Source organism: Girardinichthys multiradiatus, chromosome 10, assembly GCF_021462225.1.
Source record: "Girardinichthys multiradiatus isolate DD_20200921_A chromosome 10, DD_fGirMul_XY1, whole genome shotgun sequence".
NCBI classification, from domain to species: Eukaryota; Metazoa; Chordata; class Actinopteri; order Cyprinodontiformes; family Goodeidae; genus Girardinichthys; species Girardinichthys multiradiatus.
The window spans coordinates 22,376,674-22,402,350 of record NC_061803.1 but is presented as its reverse complement, the minus strand read 5'-3'; the positions used below and the strand labels follow the sequence as shown (position 1 = coordinate 22,402,350).

The 25,677-nt window shown below is 38.5% G+C and overlaps 2 protein-coding genes across 4 annotated transcripts; both read left to right on the top strand.

Moving 5' to 3' along the window:
• The first annotated feature begins 973 nt into the window (after window positions 1-973).
• LOC124874745 (oocyte zinc finger protein XlCOF6.1-like) lies at window positions 974-4,910 on the top strand. Of its 2 annotated transcripts, XM_047376237.1 has the most exons (4): window positions 974-1,068; window positions 1,734-1,860; window positions 1,959-2,186; window positions 3,279-4,910. In XM_047376237.1, exons 3-4 carry the CDS (start codon window positions 2,072-2,074, stop codon window positions 4,412-4,414), a joined length of 1,251 nt encoding a protein of 416 aa, XP_047232193.1. In that variant the 5' UTR covers window positions 974-1,068; window positions 1,734-1,860; window positions 1,959-2,071; the 3' UTR covers window positions 4,415-4,910. The 2 variants fall into 2 exon arrangements, with proteins under 2 accessions (XP_047232193.1, XP_047232192.1); XM_047376236.1 differs by lacking the exon at window positions 974-1,068 and having other exon boundaries at window positions 1,412-1,860.
• Window positions 4,911-11,495: 6,585 nt separating this feature from the next.
• Window positions 11,496-25,631, top strand: LOC124874726 (gastrula zinc finger protein XlCGF57.1-like). Of its 2 annotated transcripts, none has more exons than XM_047376207.1 (3): window positions 11,496-11,613; window positions 11,709-11,941; window positions 21,661-25,631. In XM_047376207.1, exons 2-3 carry the CDS (start codon window positions 11,827-11,829, stop codon window positions 23,325-23,327), a joined length of 1,782 nt encoding a protein of 593 aa, XP_047232163.1. In that variant the 5' UTR covers window positions 11,496-11,613; window positions 11,709-11,826; the 3' UTR covers window positions 23,328-25,631. The 2 variants fall into 2 exon arrangements, with proteins under 2 accessions (XP_047232163.1, XP_047232164.1); XM_047376208.1 differs by having other exon boundaries at window positions 11,685-11,941.
• The last annotated feature ends 46 nt before the right edge of the window (window positions 25,632-25,677 follow it).

Genomic DNA, 25,677 nt, shown 5'->3' with positions numbered 1-25,677 from the left:
CCGGTAACGGAAAACTCCGAACACGTCGGAGCACATTTGAAATTAAGCGATGTCTTGATAAATCAAGCAGATATTTCACGTCTACATAGTTATATTCCCGCACTAAAAACATTGTAGAACTTAATTTGTGTCACAGAAAGTGTAATTTTCCACAATTTACTCACAGCTTTTGTTGCTATGGTCCGCCATGGCTTCCCCTGCTTGACCAATCCGCTTCGACCCGCAATGAATGATGGGAAATGATGGGCCACTAAGGATACTCACAACCCATCCTTCAAATCGGGCAAAATAAGGACACATTTGTCGGCAGCATTTGCTCGGAATGATTCATGAATTGGGACAGCCTTCGTCGCCGCGCTGTAACGTAATCGGCCTACAAATACGGCCTTCGAAGGATGCAGCCCTGAGGCTGACTTCCGGGTCAGCCTCGGCGTTGGTACATTCCCTTTCCGGTTGATTTTCTGAAATGTAAATTTGTTTTCTGAAATGTAAATTTGTTTTCTGAAATGTAAATTTGTTTCACATCTTGGTAAATTGTTTTCTGAAATATAAATTTGTTTTCTGAAATGTAAATTTGTTTTCTGAAATGTAAATTTGTTTCGCATCTTGTTAAATTGTTTTCTGAAATGTAAAAGTGTTTTCTGAAATGTAAATTTGTTTCGCATCTTGTTAAATTGTTTTCTGAAATGTAAATTTGTTTTCTGAAATGTAAATTTGTTTTCTGAAATGTAAATTTGTTTCGCATCTTGTTAAATTGTTTTCTGAAATGTAAAAGTGTTTTCTGAAATGTAAATTTGTTTTCTGAAATGTAAATTTGTTTTCCAAAATGTAAATTTGTTTTCTGAAATGTAAATTTGTTTTCTGAAATGTAAAAGTGTTTTCTGAAATGTAAATTTGTTTTCTGAAATGTAAAAGTGTTTTCTGAAATGTAAATTTGTTTTCTGAAATGTAAATTTGTTTCGGTACTTGTAAAAGTGTTTTGCACCCCACGGCCACCGTAAGAAACGGACCCGGTGACGCACAGGGAAGAAAGAGCAAAAACTCCCATTTTACAACAGTGCTGACCTGGTAAAAAAAACATTCACAATACATTTTTTGTGATATTAGTTTTCCTTTTAAAAAATGCCGTTAAGTTTGGAAACCACTGGAGTAAATGAATGAGTGATTGAGTCTGTTGACTCCTGGGATGTTTATGGAGCTTTTATCTGTACAGCCATCAGGATTTAAAACTGTGCTGCCTGCGGTATAACGTTGGCATTGAAATAACGACCACTATCTACACAGATACTCATTGGAACATGATTGCAATTTTTATTTTGACATTGATTCTAATAAATTAGAAGGCAGCTAAAAGAGGATGTTGCTTTTCACATCTGAGATTTAGTTATCATTGATTGGTCAATGAGGAGGCGGAAACCGGATGTAGTAATGTTAGCTAGTAGCTAGGTACGACAGAAAAAAACAAAACGTCTTAAAGTTTATGTAAAACAAGTGTGATATGTATATCTAAGACCCTCTACTCGTCAGTCTTCACAAAGATATCGCTTCTAAATGTTTGTTTTAAGCCGTCTTGATTATATCTAGTCGGTGGTTTGTAGTACAGGGTGTAATTAGCTTTTATTAGCAAAGTGACTGGACTGTTAGCCGCCGTGGAGCTAAAGCAGCTAACGACAGAGACCTGATCAGTGCTTCCGAGATTAAAGCTTTTAAAAGTTCATGGTTTAATCCTGCAGGAAGAGTCCACACTCTGAATTTGTCAGACTGTGGAGGAAGACCACGTCGACTGTGAACACCTCCTCTAATCCTTGTTGTTCAGCTAAAGACTGGAAACATTTAGTGGACACAGAACTTCTGACCAAGGTATCAGACTCCGCTCTGCAGCATCGCTTCAGCGCTGCTACGGATTACATTTTATGATAACACCCTTGATTTGATCAGATGTTTGTCTCTGGTTTCAGTTTCAGCAGAAAAACCCAATATGCAGGTTGTGTGGCTAAAACATTGACCTAAGAGAACATGTGAAGGTTGGAAACTCAGGACTGTGAAAAGGAGAATCCGAAGTAAAGCGAGAATGTCTGAAATGATGAAGGTTGAAGCAGAGGACCCTGGGGGGCTCAGTGTGGTGTCCCCCATACCTGCAGCATCCACATCAGAACTGGAGCAGACTGTAGACAGCAAAAATCTCAGTAAGTGACACGCATTTGTGTTTCTGGATTGAAGCAAATTATCTTCAACTGAAAATTAGAATCGAGCTGCTAGACTGTAGATATAATCAGAGTTCTATATATGTGTGTAAATACCACAGCAGTCATTGCAGCAGAAGTAGAGTTCACCTTGGAGAGGTCAGTAGTCCATCAAATAACCTCTCACATAATCCAACAGCAGAAAGAACTTCGGATCAGTCCAGTACCAAAACAGAGCAGAGCAGAGCAGAGCAGAGAAAAACCTAAAAGACAATGTATTAGAGACCAGTGTGGCCAGTGATTTTGAACAGGAGCCCATTAAAAGCAGGTCATGTTTTGTTTTAGGAAACAGTCAGTACTTCCTGCTTAGTTGTATATGCGGGGGTCCTACACAGTCTATAATGATTAAGAAAACCATGGAATTCATTATTAGCATTTTTACCCAGTTTGTCACTATGGAAAAAGAGACCCAAGTTATTATTCAATAAATGGGAAAAATCTGACAAAAATCAGCTGAATAAAGGGCTTATGCTTAAATCCTCCCCTCTAGGGTTGATTTTGCAAAGCGAAAAAACATACATTTATGACCATTTTATTGATCCTTCTGGTTTTAGGGCCACCATCAGATTACTGATTTAAAAATAAATTTTTATAAAGGTCCATTTCACAGCTTTTGAGCCTCTTGACCCTCTCAGATCAGTGTTTTAAACTGGACCTGCTGAAAAATAAATGTACAAACTGTTGTATTGATTATGAAACAGAGCTGATCTTAGTACCAAATAGTTGCTTATTAACTGTAGAAATTGGTAAGCCACTTAATTGCAGCTATATATCAAAGATCTAATCATTCAAAATTTTTAGTTTTTTATTATTAGGATTTTTACAAAATATCTTAAAAATAAGATATCTTGAAATTCATATGTGGTTTTGATGAAACATGAATTTATCTTATTTATTCTTTATTTATTATATCAATATATATAGATCTCTCACTCTCTCTCTCTCTCTATATATATATATATATATATATATAGAGTGAGAGAGAGCATATATATATTTATATTTAATTGATATTTTGTGTATCTTTGTTACCAGTCCAACAGATTGTTGTGATTAAAGAAGAGGTTCCCCTTGACTGGAGCCCCAGTTTGGACCAACAGGAACCAGATCCCCCCGTCATAAAGGAGGAAGAGAACAAAGTGGTGATCCGTGATGAAGAGCAGCAGAGTGAAAATAAAGAGAAACCTCAGTTATCAGAACTTCATCAAACCCAAAATGAAGACAACAGAGAGACAGAAGCTCCAACCGGCAGCTCAGCTAAACAAATGGAAACAGAACATAATGGAGATGACTGTGGGGGAGCAGAACCTGACACCAACTCAGATCCATCAGGTTCTTCTCAACAAAGTAAGATGTTGGTCCCGAAAAAAGGTAAATTGAATTCAACACTAATGGCTCAGATTGGAGTCCATGCAGGAGAGAAGCCATTTGGTTGCAAAATCTGTGGTAAGAGATTAAAACATTTGACTTCAGTTAAATTACACTTGATGACACACAATGGAAATATCGAACATATCTGTGATTTTTGTGGAAAAGGGTTTAAAGAAAAAAGTTCTCTGCGGACACATATAAGACTCCACACTGGAGAGAAACCATTTGCGTGTGATAACTGTGGTCGAAGGTTTCACGAAAAAGCAAAACTTAAAACACACCTGAAAGTCCATTCAGTAGAAAAACCATTTTCCTGTGATGTATGCGGTACCAGATTTAAACGAAAGGAAAACATAAAAAAGCACATGAGGATCCACACTGCAGAGAAACCCTTTGTTTGTAGTGTTTGTAGGAAAAGATTTTCACGCCAAGAGACCCTAAAGAGACACATGCATGTTCACACAGGAGAGAAACGGTTTATTTGCAATGTTTGTAGTAAAGGATTTGCACTAAAACATCATCTAAAAAACCACATGGAGGTTCACACCGCACCATATAGCTGTGGTGACTGTAGTAAATGTTTTGTAAATGAAATGCAGTTAGAGCGACATGTGAGAGTCCACTCAGAGGAGAGGCCATTTGGGTGTGACGTCTGTAAAACCAGATTTTATCAAAAGTGTCAGCTTGAAAATCACATGAGAGTCCATTCAGGAGAGAAACCATTTGTGTGCACCGTTTGCAGTAAAGCATTTTCCCGACTTGGAAATCTGAAGAAACACATGGAGGTTCACAGGGGTTAATGTAATCCATCTCTGCTTTCTAAGGCCACTGGTCAGAGCTAAATTACATTATTTTACCCCAAACAGGCACATTTTACATGAGTTTTAAAATAAAAAAAATGGTAAATTGGCTGTTTTTATATGTTTGTTTGAATCCCATCTCTGATTAGGCCAATCAAAACAATTTTTTCTGAGCTAGTCACAGGTGGATTTGCTGGTGGGAACTGAATCAGTGTTCAGCTCAATAACTCAAATGTGTTTGAACTCAAAGTCATGAACTGGAAGTGGGACATTCTCCTTTGGGGTTTTTGGTAGAGTGCAGGCTTCATGGTTCCATCAATTATGGCAAGCCTTCCGGGTCCTGAACGCCAAGCAGCCCCATGCCATCACACTACCAACATATTGGACTGTTATTATGATTGTTGTTTTTCTGAATGTATCTGGAAATCCCATCTTGTGCAGGCACAGGTAATCAAATAACTTTTTTTCCTGCATATTAAAATTGGTGTTTAAGAGATTTTTGGTCACTGTTTTACTGCACGGTGTGCCAACATATAAAGCACTGAGGGGAGCAGTTCTAAATAGTTTGCAGCTTAGCAGACAGGTTATTATTTTTTTCGAGCGAGCACAGAGATAACCTTTAAGCTGGAGGATGGTTGTGAACCCATTTTGTCTGTTTGTCGGCAGTTTAGTTGAAACTTCTCAATCCATGCCCACGGTGTTTTGCTGTGGCCCAGGTTGAGGGGTTTTCTGAGTAACCTACAGTTGTCTTAAATGCTAAAGGATTGTCTAGGAAAAACATTCTCACATTTGTGTATCTCTTGTCTAAGCGCATCATTGCTGTGTGGAGGACTGTGATGATGGCATTAATCAGGAGGAGGTTTTTAGGTGGTTCAAATCTGCCCCTTTAATTTGGGATCTGCTGGATATCCTGCCACACAAACATGTCAGATCTGTGTTGGCGAAGTAATCTCTGAGTGCCCCTGTAAATATGTAAACAGACAATATTAGTAACTGTAACTTTTGAGCTGATGTTAAATCCTAACAACACTCAAACAAAAACCTTATTCTTCTGGCAGGTGTGCACTGACACAAATATTCCCTGGAAGTTTACAGACATGTTCCAGGAGGCATTTGACAACAGCAAATGGGTTGGAGAGTTGCACGGTGGTGAATAATTTGGATTGATGATTGAGATTCAGTTACAAGGTTTCGTTTTCTAATGGACTGTAAATAATGTAAATAACTTTGGTTATTTTACTTGTCGTCCCTAAGAACAGTGTTTCCCAGTCAAAACTCATTTCTTTTTAAACACTTTGTTTTAGATGTTGACCAAACTTTGATGGATGTAAAATCAGGACAAAAAAGACAAGATTGTTAACAGTGGTTACATTAAAAAATAAAATAAAGATCTAAAAGATGCTTAGTCTAACAATTAGAAACCTCAAGATCTGATCAATAAAGAATGTTAAATTCAAGGATAAATTCAACATACCGTATTTTCCGCACTATAAGGCGCACCAGATTATAAGGCGCACCTTCAATGAATGGCCTATTTTAGAACTGTTTTCATATATAGGGCGCACCGGATTATAAGGCGCATAGAATAGAAGCTACTGCAGTCAAACGTTTGACTGGGGTTGCGTTATGCATCCACTAGATGGAGCTGTGCTAAAGAGAATGTCAACAAAACAGTCAGATAAGTCAGTCAGTCAAACTTTATTAATACACTACAAACCAGCATTCTGATAACTCCATTCACTCTCATGGTAAGGTCTCCTCTACATAGAAATCTATTGAATAGAGCCAACCACACGTTAGGAATGCATTGGAGTCTATGAAGTTGAAGTTGAAATCAAACGTTAGTTAAAACGTGAAAGGGAACTTTTCCCTGATTCAGTAAACACGTAAAAGAAACAGTTTGATGCACTAAATCAAACGTTAGTACTGTTAACCTTTCCTGTTTCTGTCCCCTGACCGTAGTCTGATGACACAGGGGAGACGCTTTCTCCAGGGCCGAAGTTACTAGTTTCCTCGGGGTTAACTCCCTCACTCATACGTTGCTGAGTTGAGCATGAAGAAACAGCATCAAAACACTGAGTTGTTGACGAGATTCGGGGTTCTTTTTAATGACTTTGCAGCACGTAAAAACACAGGGCTTACAGACTCATACACTGCTGCTCCGGTCGCCGTCTCTACCCACCCCACACACACAATAATACCGACGTCACTCCTTCACTCTTGATTCTCAGCTACGGCAGCACACAGCGCCACCTCTGTCCGGAGGAGTAATGTCAACATCTTCCATACACACACATGAAACCTACACCCCACACACTGAGCTTCTAATCACATATAGTTCAGGCAATTCCTGCAACAGTACATTCAAACGTTATACACACACACAAGTGGTGTTAGACTAGGAGTAAGCACAGTACAGGTGTTTACCGCTATTACTTCGCCGACGCCCCTGACTACGGTAGCCGTAATGCTGCAAGCGGTGCGGCTTTGTAGTTTACCAGTCGTACTGAAACATTTTGACAGAGCGCCGTGTACAACCAGTATGGATTAACCAATTAACCAATTGATCCATATATAAGGCGCTCCGGATTACAAGGCGCACTGTCATTTTTTGAGAAAATTAAAGGTTTTTAAGTGCGCCTTATAGTGCAGAAAATACGGTAGTTCTTTTTATTTAAGTAAATGCTGATTTCTAAGAATTGTTGCATGAATTTTGTCACTTTAATACACCCTTACAAAAGGGTGTATTATTTTAAGATTCATGCCTTTATTTTAAGTTTGTTGTGGCCTTTTGAACTGGGTTTTTTCGCCCCTAGGGATAAATCGTGTGTGTGTGTGTAAATTAGGTAGATTAAATTGTTAAAAAAATTATTTAAATTCCTTGGTTTAACTCTAAAATGTGCCTGATTTTTTGTATTATTCTGCAATTATTCAAATAAATTGTTTCTTCTCTCTCCAGCTCTCCTAATGTTGTTGAATGCTTCTTCATGTCTGGTAACCCACCGCCAAATGGTTCAGCTTCTGAGGTTTTGATTTATAATATTTTTTGCAAATTTGTTTTCTGTTTTTTTTTAAGCTACATAATTTTGTCTCTCTTTGCTCACATTTTTTATCATTATTTCGATATCTTTATTATATATTAATTGTAGGAGTGAAGTAAGAAATATTGCGTTCCTTCAAAAACACTTATAGAAATAAGCAGCTGTGCTTTGGAGCTCTTCATTAAAATTGTTTGCCATCTTTAGAGAATATTGGGCTGTCCCGGGTTTGAGACCCGGAGACCTTTGCCGAATGTCTTCCGCCTCTCTCTCCTCCTATTTCCTGTCTGCCTACTGTCGGAAAAATTGAAAAAATAAAGGCCTTTAGTGTCGCATAAAATCAGTTCTGATACATGGAACTGTCATTAAAATACTGTAAGGAACATGATTCCAAATAGTTGAACTAAAGTGATCCCAACCAGACATTGCTGCAAAGTAAAGTGTGTTTACCAGATACTGATGTAACTTTTGATACTTTCTGGTAGCAAATATTCACTTCAACGTTTTACACTCACCTCTGTTATTTTTTGTTACCTATAAACTGTGTTCTACTAAACAGTGTATACAGAGTACTCGTGGGAAATATGTTAACCTATGTAATAAACATTTTTAAAAGCTGTGTTTGTACGTATAAGATTCTTTATAATTGTTGTTGTTGTTTAAAGTGGGTTAAGAAATTTTTCCAATGAACTAAATGGAGTAATGTTAAAGAATTTAAAACAGCGGGGTGTTGTGATGAAAAAATATATTTGGTAATCCATTGAAATTAAAACCGAAGAAATAAGATTTTTTAAATATCCGTTTAAAGTGAAACTAAACCTCCAATAAGGAAGTCTTTCTTTTATGAAGATTAGTTGGAACGGGGGATATGGTATTGTATTACATTTAATGGATAGCAGAGGTACCTTACTGGATTTTGCAGATTTTAGTAGTAAATAAAATCTCATTTGTAACAGTCAAAAATACTATGATGTAATTAACGCATTCCCACAAGAGCTTATTTACTTTGTTAAAGTGTCATTATATACTGTGACAATACCTTGACAGTTCTTTGTTTAAAGTGCCTATTTATGGATAAGAAATAACAGTAACATCAAATCTGTATTGTCCAAATAATGTTTTCCATCCTCCCTTAAAAGACAATATTTAATGAAGTAATTTATTTCTACGACTATAAACAAGATTGATGTAATTACCTTAAATGGTAATTACATCTATTCTTGCAATTATCATATCATGCTTTTAAATCCTTCCTTTTCACCCTTAGGTCATTTAGTTGTGATATATATAAAGTGGAACTGCACTGTTTTGGTCAGAACCTGTTATTGTAGGTCCACAGGCTCCTCTTTTACCCCTGTTCTGAGGTGCATCTGAGAGCAACTCGTTTTGGTGCTGTCTCTTTAAATGCTACTGAGGCATTTCACGCCCCACCCCCTGCCAGGTCAAAGTTCGCTCCATTTTAACCAGTTCGCCCATTTTTGTAGTTTTATAACAATTCTGTAGCGCTGCAGAAAGGGTTAGGGTTAGACAAAACGGCTAAAACAATGCAAAACTGTTTCTGTAATACTATTCAAAACACAGTACAGTTATGTCTTCAAAGAGCTAAAAGCAGCACACGGCTAAGATAAGCTGAAGGCACGATGCTACTGCTATCAAAACAATGGGGAAGGACGTCATATCAACACAATAAATTCATGTTTAAAATAAAGTTTGTTATTTTAGCATTATTTGCAGCTTACTGCTTTGCTGAGTCCGTCTTTTCCATAGACAGAAAGAACTGACCCCTTAATCAGATGAAGTATTTCAGCAAAACCTTCTTGAATGGGGGAATAAAGTGGGGGAAATAGGAATCTCCCCACTGATATGGGAACATTTCCATAAAAAATTAAATTTAATCAGGAACTCCGAAGAGGTTCTGATGCTGGGGGATGGTGTAATGAATTGTGTGGGTTAATACACCCAACAACCAAACTGAACCTATCCTCTTGCAGTGTAGGCATACTTGAGCTTGGACTACAAAATCAGAGGGAAATAAATATGGCGGATATGTAAAATTGTTCAGCCGGAAGTCCATGACCATGTGACGTAACAGTTGGAAAAACGTAACAGATGAAAGACAAAAATGAACGGACTGACAAATATGTTCCAAACAATATAAAGATATCTCCTCAACACCTGGAGAGACTAAATTAAACTTTTCTGCTCTAGAGGCTCCAAGTACACAACAAAATGTATTTAAAGGCTAAAAAAGTGGATTTTCCATGATCTGTCCCCATTATACTACAAGGTGGGCCATTTATATGGATACACCTTAATAAAATGGGAATGGTTGGTCATATTAACTTCCTGTTTGTGGCAGATTAGTATATGTGAGGGGGGAAACTTTTCAAGATGGGTGGTGGCCATTTTGAATCCAACTTTTGTTTTTTCAATAGGAAGAGGGTCATGTAACACATCAAACCTATTGGGAATTTCGCAAGAAAAACAATGGTGTGCTTGGTTTTAACATAGCTTTATTATTTCATGAGTTATTTACAAGTTTCTGACCACTTATAAAATGTGTTCAATGTGCTGCCCATTGTGTTGGATTGTCAATGCAACCCTCTTCTTCCACTCTTCACACACTGATAGCAACACCGCAGGAGAAATGCTAGCACAGGCTTCCAGTATCCGTTGTCTCAGGTGCTGCACATCTCGTATCTTCACAGCATAGACCATTGCCTTCAGATGACCCCAAAGATAAAAGTCTAAGGGGGTCAGATCGGGAGACCTTGGGGGCCATTCAACTGGCCCACGACGACCAATCCACTTTCCAGGAAACTGTTCATCTAGGAATACTCGGACCTGACACCCATAATGTGGTGGTGCACCATCTTGCTGGAAAAACTCAGGGAACGTGCCAGCTTCAGTGCATAAAGAGGGAAACACAACATCATGTAGCAATTTCGCATATCCAGTAGCCTTGAGGTTTCCATTGATGAAGAATGGCCCCACTATCTTTGTTAACCTCGGCGACATGTCAATGGCTGTAAACAAAGAGAAACTTGTAAATAACTCGTGAAAGAATAAAGTTATGTTAAAACCAAGCACAATGTGCCACAAACAGGAAGTTAATATGACCAACCATTCCCATTGTATAAAGGTGTATCCATATAAATGGCCCACCCTGTATAGAGCAGTTGAATTTGGTGTAATAATGGAGGACAAAAGAGTTCTTTATAAACAATCTGTTTATTTTACACCAGTTTTTTGTTCAAAAGCGTACATTTTCCAAAACTAAACCAAGGTCTCCTGCGTTTCTTAATGAGCTGGCTTTGTTGAGAATCTTTGAAACTGTGCAACTCACAGAAAGCAATGTCTTTATTGAGATTTTTTTTTTTATATGGCCCCAGCTGATATTTATGATTTTATTGTACTATATTCTGCTTTAATTTTATTCGTGTGACTTTAAGTGTTCGTGTTCTATGTTGCTGTTCATTGATATATTGTTAAATTTCTATTCAAACTTATGTTCAGTCGTACAAAAGTCTATAAGATTTGTATATATTAAATAAAAAGAAAACGTTCAACAGTGATCCGGAAGTAATTTTGTTTGTGCATGCGCAAATGAGCTGAGGTTACGGATCGTGCTTCCGGGGCAGGTCGCTTAGTGACTACTAAGGTCTCTACTCTGTCCATTCATATAATTTTTTCTCTGAAAAGCTATTAGTGGCCAACGGAGGCGGTTTATCAAATCAGAGCTTGGCTCATAATTGATCGGTCAGCGAGGAGGAAGCAGCCAGATGTAGCAGTGCTAAATCCAGAAACAATAGCAGCTTAAAGTTTGTGTGATTGATGTCTTAGACTGTCAACTCAAAAGCCTCCATGAGAATATCCCTTATAGCTGTCATTAATTGTAGCTTAATTTTGGAGTATAGAATGGAACTAGTCGTTATTAGCAAAGTGAATGGACCGCTAGCCACCATGGAGCTAAAGCAGCTAACAGCAGACATCTAAGCGTTTCTGAAGTGTTAGCGTGGGTTTGTGCTACAAGACGGGTCCACAGGTTTGTGAGACTTTGCGGGGAAGACAACATCGTCTGTGGACATCTGCTCTAATCTTTGTTACTCAGCTGAGAACCGAGAGAGTGGGGACAGAGGGGAACCGGAACTTCTGACCAAGGTATCAGACTCTCCGCTCGGCAGCATCGCTTCAGCTCTGCTACGGTTTACATTTTCTCTTTATTTATTCAGATGCTGGTTTGTCTGTGATTCCAGTTTGATTCCAGCAGAAAAAACAGAAGATACAGATAATATGGCTGAAACCTTAACCCACTAGAACATGTGAAGGTTGCTAACAAAGACTGTGAAAAGGAGAATCCCAAGTTGATTGAGGATGTCGAAGATGATGAAGGTTGAAGCAGAAGACCTCGGTGGGTTCAGTGTGGTGCCCTCAATATCTGCAGCATCCACATCAGAACTGGAGCAGACCCAGGACAGCAAAGATCTCAGTAAGTGACACATATTTGTCTGGATTTGAGAAAATTAACTTTGATTGGAAGTTATGAAAGGGCTGCTTGAATGCGGAAACAACCAAAGCGATAAACATATGTGTGAATATCCCAGTAGTCATTGCAGCAGAGGCAAACTTCTAACATGTCCAGTTCTTAAACAAATAATAAGATTATGATTGTTCTACAATCTAAGCAGACATTTAAGATGTAAAACATATTTCAAACATGTAAAACTTCATTGTTGGTTCGGGGGAATGGAAAACCTTCTGATATCTGACTCAAGTGACAGCAGACACCTGAAATTACAATAATGGATTAAGTTTGAAAGTGCATGTATGAGCTGAGCACAAACATGAAGGATTCAAACAAGTGCTGGAGCTTACTCATCCACATTTTGCCTTTATTGTACAAAGTTAATGTAGATCAACATTTCAGGACTATCTGTGTCTCTGTCAGGGTCACATTGAACACAGCAATGAAATTAATATCAATTATCATTCAAGACAGACCTGAATCACATTATAAGCCTAGTGTTCAGTACCATGTTTATTATCCAGACCTCAAACAAGTCGATACATCTATGTAAATGAATGACCACAGTTTAAACGAAGCATTACATTGCTTAAACCACTCACAAAAACATGCAAAAGATCCACAATATTAATATAAATAGTCAGATTTAATAAACCATTAAAATAAATCTTGCTGCCAGATCTTTGGCATCAATACATTAAAAGAAACAAGAAAGAAAAAGGTAGTGGCATCAAACTGCAGTCCTTGAGGGTCAGTGGCAATCCCAAAATCCAGTTCACGCATTCATATGTCAGTTTTATGTTGATGGTAAATAGCCCTCACTTGTATAGCGCTTTATCAAGTCCCCAGAGATCGCAAAACGTTTTACAATACAATCTGTCATCCACCTATTCATACACACATTCACACACTGACAGGGGTAAGCTACATTGTAGCCACAGCTGCCCCATAAATACAAATGCAAATCTTTGAAGCTTTGTGTGGTTGTTTCATATAAACCAAGCTGCTTATTAAATATGCCACATGTATTAGCTTCCTAATTTGGGGCTTAATGGGTTATTTGTTACCTTTCTGTTGATGTATAAAAACATCTGATGTATCTGTATCTGATTAATTGGAGCACTATGTACACATTAGTAAGCTGAGATCTATTGTTTAATAGTTTTGTTACTAGAGCTAATCAGCCTTTTAAACTGCTAGAACTATTAAATGCAATCAAAGGGGACACATACGATGACAAGTTTCAATGATGGATCACTGTCAAACATATTCCAGTGTTTTAAGAATGGTGTTTATATTCAACTTCACCTCCTGGTGGTGTATATATTTGTGTTGTTAGCCACAAAATCTGAAGAACACAACAATATGAATATTCTGAGTAAGACGTCTTAGATGTTTAGTATCAGCACTCAGTTAAGTATCTCTGCTGAAAGGTTCGATACATTTTTCTTTTAATGGTTTTGTTGCTGTTTGTTTAGTGTAGGATCAAGAAAATGGACAAAGCTCTGTCGTTCTATTGTGAACATACTGTTAACATGCAGTTGAATACCCTGTTGTTCTTATCGCAGAATAACATCAACAGGGCTTAAAAAAAAGGACAATAACATATTGTAAAATAGGTTAGTTGGTCTAATGAGTCCTGATTTCTGCGACAACATTCGGATGAAAGGGTCAGAATCCTATCTAAGCTACACATCAACTCTTCTGGGTTGGTTTTTGTGGCACACTTTTGGATTTTTACTACAAACTGGGCATCCCCTTAGGATCTGGTAAAATGGGAGATTGGCATTATGGCTAATCATCTGCATATCCATGTTTTCAACAGCCTGTTCAATGCATGCCACAAAGAATTAAGGCAGTTTTGAAGGAAGTAGGGGTTCTGCCCAGTACTAGCAAGGTGTAGCTTATAGTCACTACTGATTCTATAAAACTCAAAACATCAGATCTTTCTTGTCACTTCCCCATAGAACCGCAGGTACTTATAACCATGTGTGCTTTTCACATACCTATATTTTGAAAGTTGAGGGTAGGATTGTGAACAGTTTCAGTTTCCTGATGAATGTTAATATCTTATATAATGACTTTATTAACACTAATTTAAAAAGAAAATCCAAAATTGATGTAAGCATTCAGAGTAATGTCCTGATCCTGGGTGATACACAACTGAAAGCAAGAGATGTTTTTGCGCACTAATAGTGAGCTATGGGCTAATCAATAATTCTAACTAAAAGATGGTTGCTACTCTTCTGCCTTTATTTTAAGGGATAAGAACATTTAAATCAGGAGTTGACTGATTTATACCAACACAATCATTGTTGCAGCCAGATTCCTATGAAACAAAATTGATAAACCTTATCAACACAAATCTAGTTCTTAAGTAGCATAATCTTTGAAGGACTTAGAAAACCAACATATTCCTTGAAAACGGAGCTTCTCCATTGAGTGAGATGGGCCTTCGTTTAAATCAGGCCAGGTTTAATATAAAATAATAATAATCTGTATCCACACACTTTCTAAACGCTTTATATTCACTTTCAGCCGCCACAAACAGATAGTGGGAAATCCCAAAGTGCCAGGCAGAGATCAGGTAGCAGTTAGTGGGGAAGTCCCAGTCCAGCCGCCCAGTTATCTTATCTTAGCTTAGCAGCCAGACCAGCCTGTAATCGGTGCGCCGCTGTTCTGAAAACTCAGAAAAAAATGTTTAAATGTAGGATTATTCTGGATGAACAGGTGAAGTTTTGAGGTGTACTTTCTCACTTAAAACATCTTAAAACTACTTTTTGTGTCAAATTAATGGTGTAAAAACTATTAATTTGTATAATAACCTCTATCTTCACTAAAGCTGCTGGTGCCATGCCTCGCCACACACAACCCTGTCCCTTTAACAAATCTCGGGGAAAGCTGAAAAGACCATCTCCAGAATAGGACCATTTACCCGTGAAAGTCCGTGAAAGTAAAGCCCCGGGAAAGTGAAAATACCCGGATAAATTTGTATCAAAATGTGACCTGGGCTTTACAAAGCCTGGGGCTTTCTACAGGCAATGGAAAAGGGGCTAAAGACTTTAAAGCACAAAACCGTGGACCTCTAATCGCGGTAAAGTTAGTTTTAGGTTGGATATTGGATATTTATGCTCTGGTTCCTCCCGTTTGAGATGATAAAAGTAGTCTGATTATGGACAACTGCTCTCCACCCGTTCCCTCTTCCTGCTGGTTCGATGCGGGACCGTCAATACATTTCCCAACCAAACACTGTTTCATTATTGTTGTTGTGATTATGAATATGAATATCTTATTTAATATTAATACTTTAATATTTTATTAAATAATATTTTGGTCTGTTAAGGGTTGTCCTGTGAATACCAGCCCAATAAGGTGGTGGCATTAGGACAAAATTGAAAGGGATGAGCCAAGCTCTGGCATTATTGAACAGCAAAACTCTGCACACACACAGAATGAATTCACACAATTTCTTAAAATGCAGGAATTTATTAACAAAAATAAGTCAACTCATAGTCAAACATATTTCAATCAACAAACTCTTTACTATGCTAAAATTCAGTCAGTCATTTTCTACCGCTTATTCCATAGTGGGTCGCGGGGGAGCTGGTGCCTATCTCCAGCAGTCTGTGGGCGAGAGGCAGGGTACACCCTGGACAGGTCGCCAGTCCATCGCAGGGCAACACACAAACAACCATGCACACACTCATTCATACACCTAAGGGCAATTTAGAAAGACCAATTAACCTAACAGGCATGTCTTTGGACTGTGGGAGGAAGCCGAAGTACCCGGTGAGAACCCGCGCATGCACGGGGAGAACATGCAAACTCCATGCAGAAAGACCTCTGGTTGGGAATTGAACCCAGGACCTTCTTGCTGCAAGGCAACAGTGCTACCAACTGCGCCACCGTGCAGCCCCATGCTAAAATTCAATTCACAACACATGTTGTCTCAAGTGCCTTGAGACAACATGTGTTGTGAATTGGCGCTATATAAATAAAACTGAATGCTAAAATTCAATTCAGTTTTATTTATATAGCGCCAATTCACAACACATGTTGTCTCAAGGCACTTCACAACAGTCAGGTACATACATGTACCTGACTACACTAAAACAATCAAACTAAACTACCAAGCAGAATTAAAGAATAGGGATGCTGCACCTCCTGTCACCAGTCTGTCAAGCATCTGAAGTTTGCGGACGACAAAACCCTGATCGGACTCATCTCTGATGGTGAAGAGTCCGCGTACAGATGGGAGGTGGACCATCTGTTGGACTGGTGCAGCCAGAACAACCTTGAGCTCAACGCTCTAAAGACAGTGGAGATGGTTGTGGACTTCAGGCAGAACCCAGCCCCACCTGCCCCCATCACCCTCTGTGACTCCACAATTGACACTGGAATTTTTCCGCTTCCTGGGAACCATCATCTCCCAGGATCTCAATTGGGAGCCAAACATCAGCGCCCTCATCAAGAAAGCCCAGCAGAGGATGTTCTTCCTGCGGCAGCTGAAGAAATTCAACCTGCCTAAGACTATGATGGTGCACTTCTACACAGCCATCATTGAGTCCATCCTCACCTCCTCCATCACCATCTGGTACGCCGCTGCTACAGCCAAGGATAAGGGCAGGCTGCAGCGTGTCATTCGGTCTGCTGAGAAGGTGATTGGCTGCAGTCTACTGTCGCTCCAGGAACTGTACACCTCCAGGACCCTGAAGCGGGCAGGGAAGATTCTGGCTGATCCCTCCCACCCTGGTCACAGACTCTTTGAAACTCTCCCCTCTGGCCGGAGGCTGCGGTCCATCCGGACCAAAACCTCACGCCACAAGAACAGTTTTTTCCCATCTGCCACCAGCCTGGTTAACAAAGCCCAGAAACCACCCTGACACTCTCCCTTTCCCCCACACCCTTTTTTTTGCTGACAGGACACCTGTAACCTGCAACTCTATGCGTTACATTAACGCTCAGCTTGGACTCCTGCTTTACTTGCACAATGATCACCTGCACTGTTGTATTGCTCTCGCACCCAATACTGCTCTATATTTACTCTCACTCACTTTAAACTGTGCACATATATTTATATTATATTGTAGATATGTTTATACTGTTTAATTTGTACTGTATTGCACCGACTACGCCAAAACAAATTCCTTGTATGTCCAAAAACGTACTTGGCAATAAAGCTTTTCTGATTCTGATTCTGATTCTGACTAATAGGCTATATACAATATAAACAAGTTGATCAAAGATGGTTGAAAATCATGACCAAAAGAGTGATGCAACATTACCATGCAATGTTTATGTTTGAGAACCAAGGATTATCTTGAAGAATCTGGAATTGAATTTAAGTTAGTCTTGGAACCAACTTAGGCAATAATTGGCATACCTTTAGACAACCATTCACAATGCAAGATCAAATAAAATATTATTTTAATAAAATAAAATTTTGAAGAATGATCTGCTGAATAAAACCAACCTTCTGGATGACTAATTCTCAACGGTGTTTAATTAGCTGCCTTTATTTGTTAAAATAATATTTAAAGAAATATTATTTTGAATAAGCTCCAAATTGAGAAATGGGCTTAATTGTGTTACTTAGTTATCAAGTTTAGTAAAATAATATTTAGGGAAATATTATTTTCTAGATTGAAAACTAACAACGTTTTTGGGTAAATGATCTTTAGCAGGTAAGCACGTGTTCTTAGCTGTTAGCGGTTGGCGCTAACAAAAGAAGTTTATAGCTTATCATCAGAATCAAACACACACCTTTAAAATACCATTAATAAAAGGGTTAAAATGCATAAGTGTGGATGGCGCATTATGATCAATCTTCTGTGTTTAAAATCACCCTTTAAATAAAGTTTGTCTTAACTTTAAAAAAACACAAACACAGAACACAAACTGACCACATGTGTTGAGCAGATAATCTGTCAGCACTAAGATGGCTGAGTTTTCAACACAAACAAAACCAAACGTCATAAAACGAAAAATGTTTAGATTATTTCATTCTAAACTACATCTCTCTGCCCAAAATGCAACCTCTCAGGTGAACCGTGCTGAGGAAAAGTTGTCCGGGCGATGAAGTTGAAGAAAATATCCACAGTGAACAAAGGGTTAACTTTCAGCTAACCTCCGTAGCTGTGAAGGGGGGTGCGGCTCGTTCTGTTAGCAGGCCGAACTGCACGTTACTGCTGTAACCATGGTGATGTGGCCCCGTTGTCCTTCCTTCAGATCGGGAAAACTGCTTCACTCGGCGTTCACTCTGCTGGGAACTCTCTGGAACACAGTTTGATTCTGTAGACCTCAGAGAGAAAGTCAAGCAACGCTTGTACCTTAATTATCACGTTCCTGAATGAATACCGGATACACAAACAGCAATTAATTCCTACTTAACTTAGTGCATATGATCACGTGATCGTATGACACTCTTGGATCCAGTTTGAAGAGTTATGTCTGTTTGCCAGCAAAGAGACATTAGCGCGCTGTGTCCCTCCGTCCAGTTCCTCTGGGGACCTGCATGGAAGAGGTCAGCTTGTTGCAAAAGCGGTGATTTTATTTGGACAGTGACGTCACGGGAAGTCCGCTGTTACCCCGTTTCTGGCTGTGCTGGAAGTAGGTTAATGCGATTTATTTTGAAAGTTCCAGAAAAGTTCTTACTGGCCTTTCATTTTGTAACCCATGGCTGGGGTCCCAACATTGTTTGTGTTTTGGGGTAAATGTTTGTGCATCTGAAAAGCTGAATTTATGTTTGATCAACTGGTTTAGAATGTTATTAAACAAAGCGCCCCCTGCCTGCCTGTAATTCAGAAAGCTGACATGGTATCCTTTTTCTTTTCTTTCAACCTTTAGTCATGGGTTATAATTTGTAAATAATAAAATTACATTTCTATACGACCTCCTCTGGCAAATGTGCTTCTTAATATTGTAGATAGTTCCCACAAGACCGGACCGGAAGTCAGTGACTCCAGAAATGTGCCATGTCGATAGTATACCTGTTCACGATGTTACATAGTAAATGCATTAAAAGCTGCATTACCGTTGCTTTTGTTAATTTCTTTCTGTGAGCTACGGCTTTTTTTAAGTGCTGCAGTGCATTACAAAGACACTTTCAATGTTGTGTCCTTTAAAAAGGTACGAAGCAAATATTGCTGTTATTGGTGTAGATCCATTTGAAGTGGACAAATGCAAAATGTCAGCGAGTTGGATTCGCTCCCAGCAGTCACCTGTGTAAGCATTGTGAATTATGTAATTCACAGAAAAAGTGCCTACACTGTAGAGAAACTACGGTCCTTGAAGTCTTTGGGCACTTTTAACCTTTTTTTTTTTCAAGCACATGTGGTGCAACAAGAAGAAATGTGCACATGTACATTTACACTTCTACATTTTGTAGTTACTTATTTTGTGCACTTGCTAATGGTATTAGGTTTTCTTTGTGTGAGATTGACAGTCAGTCAGTCATTTTCTATACCGCTTCTCCCATAGTGGGTCGCGGGGAAGCTGGTGCCTATCTCCAGCAAACTATGGGCAGGTGGTGGGGTACACCCTGGACAGTTCACCAGTCCATCGCAGGGCAACACACAAACAACCATGCACACACTCATTCACACACCTAAGGGCAATTTATAGAGACCAAATAACCTGACAGGCATGTCTTTGGACTGTTGGAGGGAGCCGGAGTACCCGGTGAGAGCCCACGCATGCATGGGGAGAACATGCAAACTCCATGCAGAAAGACCCCCGGCGCAAGGTGTCATCTACAACAGCATATTTCATAACTTTGTGGTAGTGCTCCTAATAAACAGTTGCATCGTAGGTCAAACACAATACAACACCAGTTAACTGCAATGAAAAGATTTCTGGTTCATGCACATTGCGAAGGTCCAGCAAGGCTCTGGCTATGTTTGCTTGTCCTTTGTGTGGCACTGGTATTTTACTCTTTCAAATCTGTTGTAATAAGAAGGAAGAGTGCATAGTGCTAATATCAATAGAGAAACAGAAATAATTCAGATATTAAAGCACAATAAAAATAAATGAATGAACATGTCAAAAGCAGAACAAGCCATGTTGTAGACACGAGAACTAATGGTGCCTACATAGTTAGCATTAGCAGCTGGGTCAACGGAGACATAATTTAGCACGTATATAAGGACTATACAGACATACTTCTATGCAGGTTAGTGAGAAGAGAGGATGTACTTAAACTAGCAGAAATACAAAAACAAAACATTACTGTAAGGCCCTACATTCTATTAGAGATCATTTGAATTAAATCCTAAACTTGTACACTTTGAGTTGGTTCATAAATAACAAATAATAATATTTATTTGTGGTATAAATTTTACATAAATAACTGAACTTGGAAATGATCGTTTAAAAAAAAAAAAGCAAGTTACTCTTTTTTTCCAAAAAGACGAGCTTCTCCATCAAGTCAGCAGATAAGCTGTTATGCTTCTTGTCCATTAACATAAAGAAGGTTCCTAGTTTGCTGCTTGTTGTTGCAGGGCTTTCATGTGGGGCTTCCTCACTGGCTCTTCATTTGGCATGTTGCTGCTGGCTTTGCAGACCTTCTCCACAATCTAAAAGAGCGAGTCTTGGACACACATCTGGTTAGCTGGACTTGGAAAATACCTATAAATAATAACTAACAATATTAATTCAATTCAAAAATACTTTTATTACTTTAATACTTTATTAATCCAAACTCAAATTATAATTAATTCTGGCAAAGTAAAAAGGAGGACTTGCCTGTCTTTGTATATAGGATCCACTAAAGTGGCAATGCAGTAGAGTGGCTCTGTCTCATTATGAGAGAAGCGCTTATTTACAACCTCGAGGAGAGTGCTCTTCATGGTCTTGATTCCTGTGTCTTTCTCTTCATCTCGAGAAAGAGCACGCTTCAACACTGATGGCAGGTATCACATATTGAACTCACTGCCCTTGTGACCTCTCCCTGTGACACCAAAATAATATTAATTTTGGTAACCAATTTGGTGGCATAACCAGATGTCATTACTTCCTGTTTAGATAGCAATATAACTGTATTCATGCTTATCCTTAGCCAGCAGTTTCAGATAGGATGTCAATTATTTTTTTGATGTTGAAGTTTGCATTTACCGGCACTTGTTTTGCTGAGTGTGGAAAATCTGTTAGAAAAGGGGGCAGGGTGGTGGTGAACTGTTGGCAAGGTTCTAGTACAATGCCACGTACAATTGTCATCCAGTTGGCCTAAGCTCCCGGTTGTGTTGGCTCCCTTCAGCTCCCTGTCACCTGGGGTTTTATCTACCTCACCGGCTGGCTTCTGAGTTTCTAGTCTAAACAAGGTTTGCCTAGTTTTGTGGTCTTTATTGATCTTTAAACTGCTCTTGGTCGCATTCCTTTCCTTAAGGTTCTATCAGAAGCCAACACCATCGGGATACTTAAACCCCTCCACCACAATAAGGATTCTTTGGCTAAATCTGTTACATTTATGTTTATCTTTCTAAAATGTTTGTAATTTTAAGCAATTTCTTTTATTACGTCTGAAAAAAAAACTTTTAAACACATCTGCTTTTATTACCACTGAATGGTTTGGTCTCTTAGATTAAAAAAAAGGAATGCAAACCTTTTTGATGCATGATTTACATTTTTTATTATTATTACTATTATCATTGAATGATTAATTTCCATGTGTGTTTCATTGTTCGCAGACCATGAAATGTTTGGGATTAAAGAAGAGGTTCCCAACGACTGGAGCTCCAGTTTGGAGCTACAGCACCCAGAACACCTCCACATAAAGGAAGAAGAGGAGGAACGTTGGATCAGTCAGGAGGAAGAGCAACTTACTGTGAAGAAAGAAGATGAAGAGAAACCCCAGTTTTCTGAACTTTATCAGATCAAAACTGAATACAGCAAAGAGACTGAAGCTTCAACAAGCAGCATAGCTGTACAGATGGAAACAGAACCTCATGGAGAGGACAGTAGAGGACCAGAATCAGCCAGGAACTCAGAATCATTGTGTTCTTCCCAACAAAGTAAGATGACTGTTCACAAAAGAGGTAAAAGGTCTAAACTGTGTTCCAAACTTACTGCTCAGATTAGAGTCTATGCAGGAGAAAGGCCATTTAGTTGCAGTGTTTGTGGCAAAAGATTTAAAAGTAAGACTCATGTTAAATTACACATGATGATTCACACTGGAAAAAGAGAACATAGCTGTGATCTTTGTGGTAAAGGATTTAAAGAAAAGCATTGCCTTCAAATACATATGAGACTCCACACTGGGGAGAGACCATTTAAATGTGATGATTGTGGTCGAAGGTTCCATGCAAAGACGAATCTTAAAACTCACTTGAAGGTCCATTCAGAAGATAAACCTTTTTCCTGTGATGTTTGTAGTACAAGATTTAAAAGAAAGGAGACACTCAAGAAGCACACAATGATCCACACTGCAGAGAAAACATTTGTTTGTAGTGTTTGTGGGAAAGGATTTTCTCTACAGAAGAGTCTAAAGACTCACATGTGTCTTCACACAGGAGAGAAACCATTTGTTTGTAGTGTTTGCAGTAAAGGATTTGCATTACAAGAGAATCTAAAGAGACACATGTGTTCTCACACTGGAGAAAAACCATATATTTGTAGTGTTTGCAGTAAAGGGTTTTCATTACGACAAAATCTAAAGAGTCACATGCATGTTCATACAGGAGAAAAACCATTCATTTGTAGTTTTTGTAGTAAAGGATTTTATAGACATGGAGATCTGAGGAGACACATGAGTGTTCATACAGGAGAGAAAGCATTTATTTGTAGTGTTTGCAGTAAAGGATTTTCACAACAAATTCATTTAAAGAATCACATGCGTGTTCACACTGGAGAGACACCATTTGTTTGCAGTGTTTGCAGTAAGGGATTTTCACTGCAAGAAAATCTGAAGAGACACATGCATGTTCACACAGGAGAGAAGCAGTTTATTTGTGATATCTGCAGTAAAGGGTTTTCACAACAAGGGACTTTAAAAAGACACATGAGTGTTCACACTGGAGAAAAACGGTTTATTTGTAGTGTTTGTGGTAAAGGGTTTTCAAAGCAAAATTATCTTAAAAGCCACATGGAAGTTCACACCGCACCATTTAGCTGTAGCGATTGTAGTAAGCGTTTTGTGAACGAAATCCAGTTAGGGCGACATGTGAGAGTCCACACAGAGGAGAGACCGTTTGGTTGTGATATCTGTAAAAGCAGATTTAATCAAAAGTGTCAGCTTCAAAATCACTTGAGAGTCCATTCAGGGGAGAAACCGTTTGTGTGTAGCGTTTGCAGTAAAGGATTTTCACAACATGGAAATCTGAAGAGACACATGGTTGTTCACGAGGGCTGCAAGTAATGAATATTATAATACTCGACTCATTTAACCATATATTTTTTTCATTAACTGCTATAATTTAATATGTAACATGATTGCTTTGTGTTGTCACACCTGTTCTGAGCATGTTCTTCATCATCACTCCCAAAAGTAAATTTAAATGTTATTTTAAACTATGATCTATTTTGCTTGGATCACCCGCAGTTCAAAATCCAAAATACTGAAGACAGTCGGAATGGGAGGGAAATAATCCACTTTTAGATGCATTGGGATGTAGATGATCTCTTAAAAAATGAAATTTTCTTCGAAAAAGCTTAATATTTTTTTTTATTTTAGATTTTTATACTTTTTTGTTCAATTAACTTTGGTATTTGTTGCAAAACACAAAAGCTGAAAAAGATTTGCATAAATGTGCCTCTGAATGTTTGCATAAACATTTATCAGGGGAAACAAAGCAGGAAGCACAGTGAGCATTACTACGTTTAGAAACATAAAAAAAATGACTTGGTTTTTATCAGTAGCTGTTAGGGGTTTTTTGTTCAACGCTGCTCTGGATCACAACCCAGGGTCTGCAGTGCATATTTAAAATGGATGGGACCCATACTGATTTTTATGGCAATTTTGACTCCATGGAATATTTAAGTCATATCATACACTCGATAATCTATGTTGAAATAACTTCAAAATGAACATTTTTTATTATCAACTGTCTCCACAACTGTAATCAGTGCTTACTAAATACCAGAGGTGGGTAATCCAGGTCCAGAAAGTAAAAAGCCTGTACAGAGATTAGTTCCAACCATTTGGATTTCCAGATCTACAACATAGACGGGGACTAATCACCTGGTTAATTGAACAGAATGAAGGAAAAGTGAGACTGAAGCTCAGCATCAGCACACAGATTTTAACTCTTGAAGCAGCTCAGCAGTCAAATGGCTTACGGCTCATTTGAGCAACTTTATTCGTTTAGGCACTTTGCCCTCTGTAGAAATGATTTCATGCTTTTAAAGAAGTCATTTTATAATGGGGTGATAACCGTTGCTTTAATTAGCACCAAAAACAAAACAAAAAATACATGTTGGAGAGAAATTCCTTTTCCTGTGTAATGCCCTGATATCAGCTGGGCAACAAAGTCCAGACTGGTGAGTTTTGGGTTTTTCTACACTAATAAATATTCAAACATGCAAAATTTGTCAACAAAGTCCTGTCTTTACAGTATTCCAGTCATGGTACAGTGTGTGCCAGAATGGAGGGTGTGAGGAAAACCATTTTTAATGCATCTTGAGTGCACATCCACCTGTATTTATTGCCCTCTGTATACAATTGGATCACTGAGGCCCTGTTTACACAACATTTTCTGGTGAAAATGGAAAAGTTTTGTCACGTTTCTACTGTCCGTGTACACGACAACGGCACTCACCTTTTCAGAAAATGGCCTGATTTGAAAATGGGTTCCAGGATGTAACTTTTTGAAAATGTCCTGGTCTCTGTTTTCATGTAGACAGGAAACCCAGAATCTTCCTGTAGGGGGAAAGGCCTGGCACATGCCCAATATGAGTGCAATCAGTAGAAATTAATATGAACGCGCACAGCATCATGAATGCCAACCAGTTTAAAACCCACAGAAGAAGTCATCCATAACAATGGTGGATTGCAGAGTACTGTTTATGCTGCTGGCTCTTTTGAATACAACAATGGTCAACAACAAAGTGCTCTTTTTTTTTTTTTAAGTTGGGAGTGTTTACATGTATGCGAATGTTTGTAAGTTTCAAAGAACATACAGCCAACTAGTGGTGTGGCAGGGCAATTATGTAGTTTTTACATTTCTAATAATGTGGTGTGCATGGAGATCATAATTAAAACGCTGACATGTCGATGTGTTGACAGAAACGGAAAAACAATCCCATTTTCATTGGATCGTTGTCGTGTGCCCAGGGCTTTAGGCTGCATGTTGGTGTCCAGTTTGAACAGGACCTTAAATCTAGAATAAATGTTTTAAACCCTAATGGAAAACTCTCCAGTTTATTCTAACAAGATCCAAATGACCATTACCGTTTAATAAATCGTGTTATTCTTTGTTATTATTTATTTCAGCTGATTTTCCTTTTATTCATAAGCGGTATAAGTAGTGTAGTTATTGTTTGTTAGTCGATATATATTGTTTTTTCTTCCTTTTATGCATTATGAGTAGACGCTATTACCTATTAGGTTTATTTTTAACAAACTGAAACATTAATTCCATTATTTGCTCCCAAAGATTTCCTCACAATCTATGGCTGATGTTTAATTTTTGCTGGTTGATCGATAATAAACTACCTACTCTTGTCTGTCTCTCTCTCTCTTTCATATTATTTTATTCTGAAGCCCTAAT

Bases quoted from the DNA above. Each gene is read 5' to 3' on its own strand.
- LOC124874745 (XM_047376237.1), top strand. From the start codon at position 2,072: ATGTCTGAAATGATGAAGGTTGAAGCAGAGGACCCTGGGGGGCTCAGT. The intron at 2,187-3,278 runs GTAAGTGACACG...CTTTGTTACCAG, and splicing joins TGTAGACAGCAAAAATCTCA to TCCAACAGATTGTTGTGATT.
- LOC124874726 (XM_047376207.1), top strand. From the start codon at position 11,827: ATGTCGAAGATGATGAAGGTTGAAGCAGAAGACCTCGGTGGGTTCAGT. The intron at 11,942-21,660 runs GTAAGTGACACA...CATTGTTCGCAG, and splicing joins CCAGGACAGCAAAGATCTCA to ACCATGAAATGTTTGGGATT.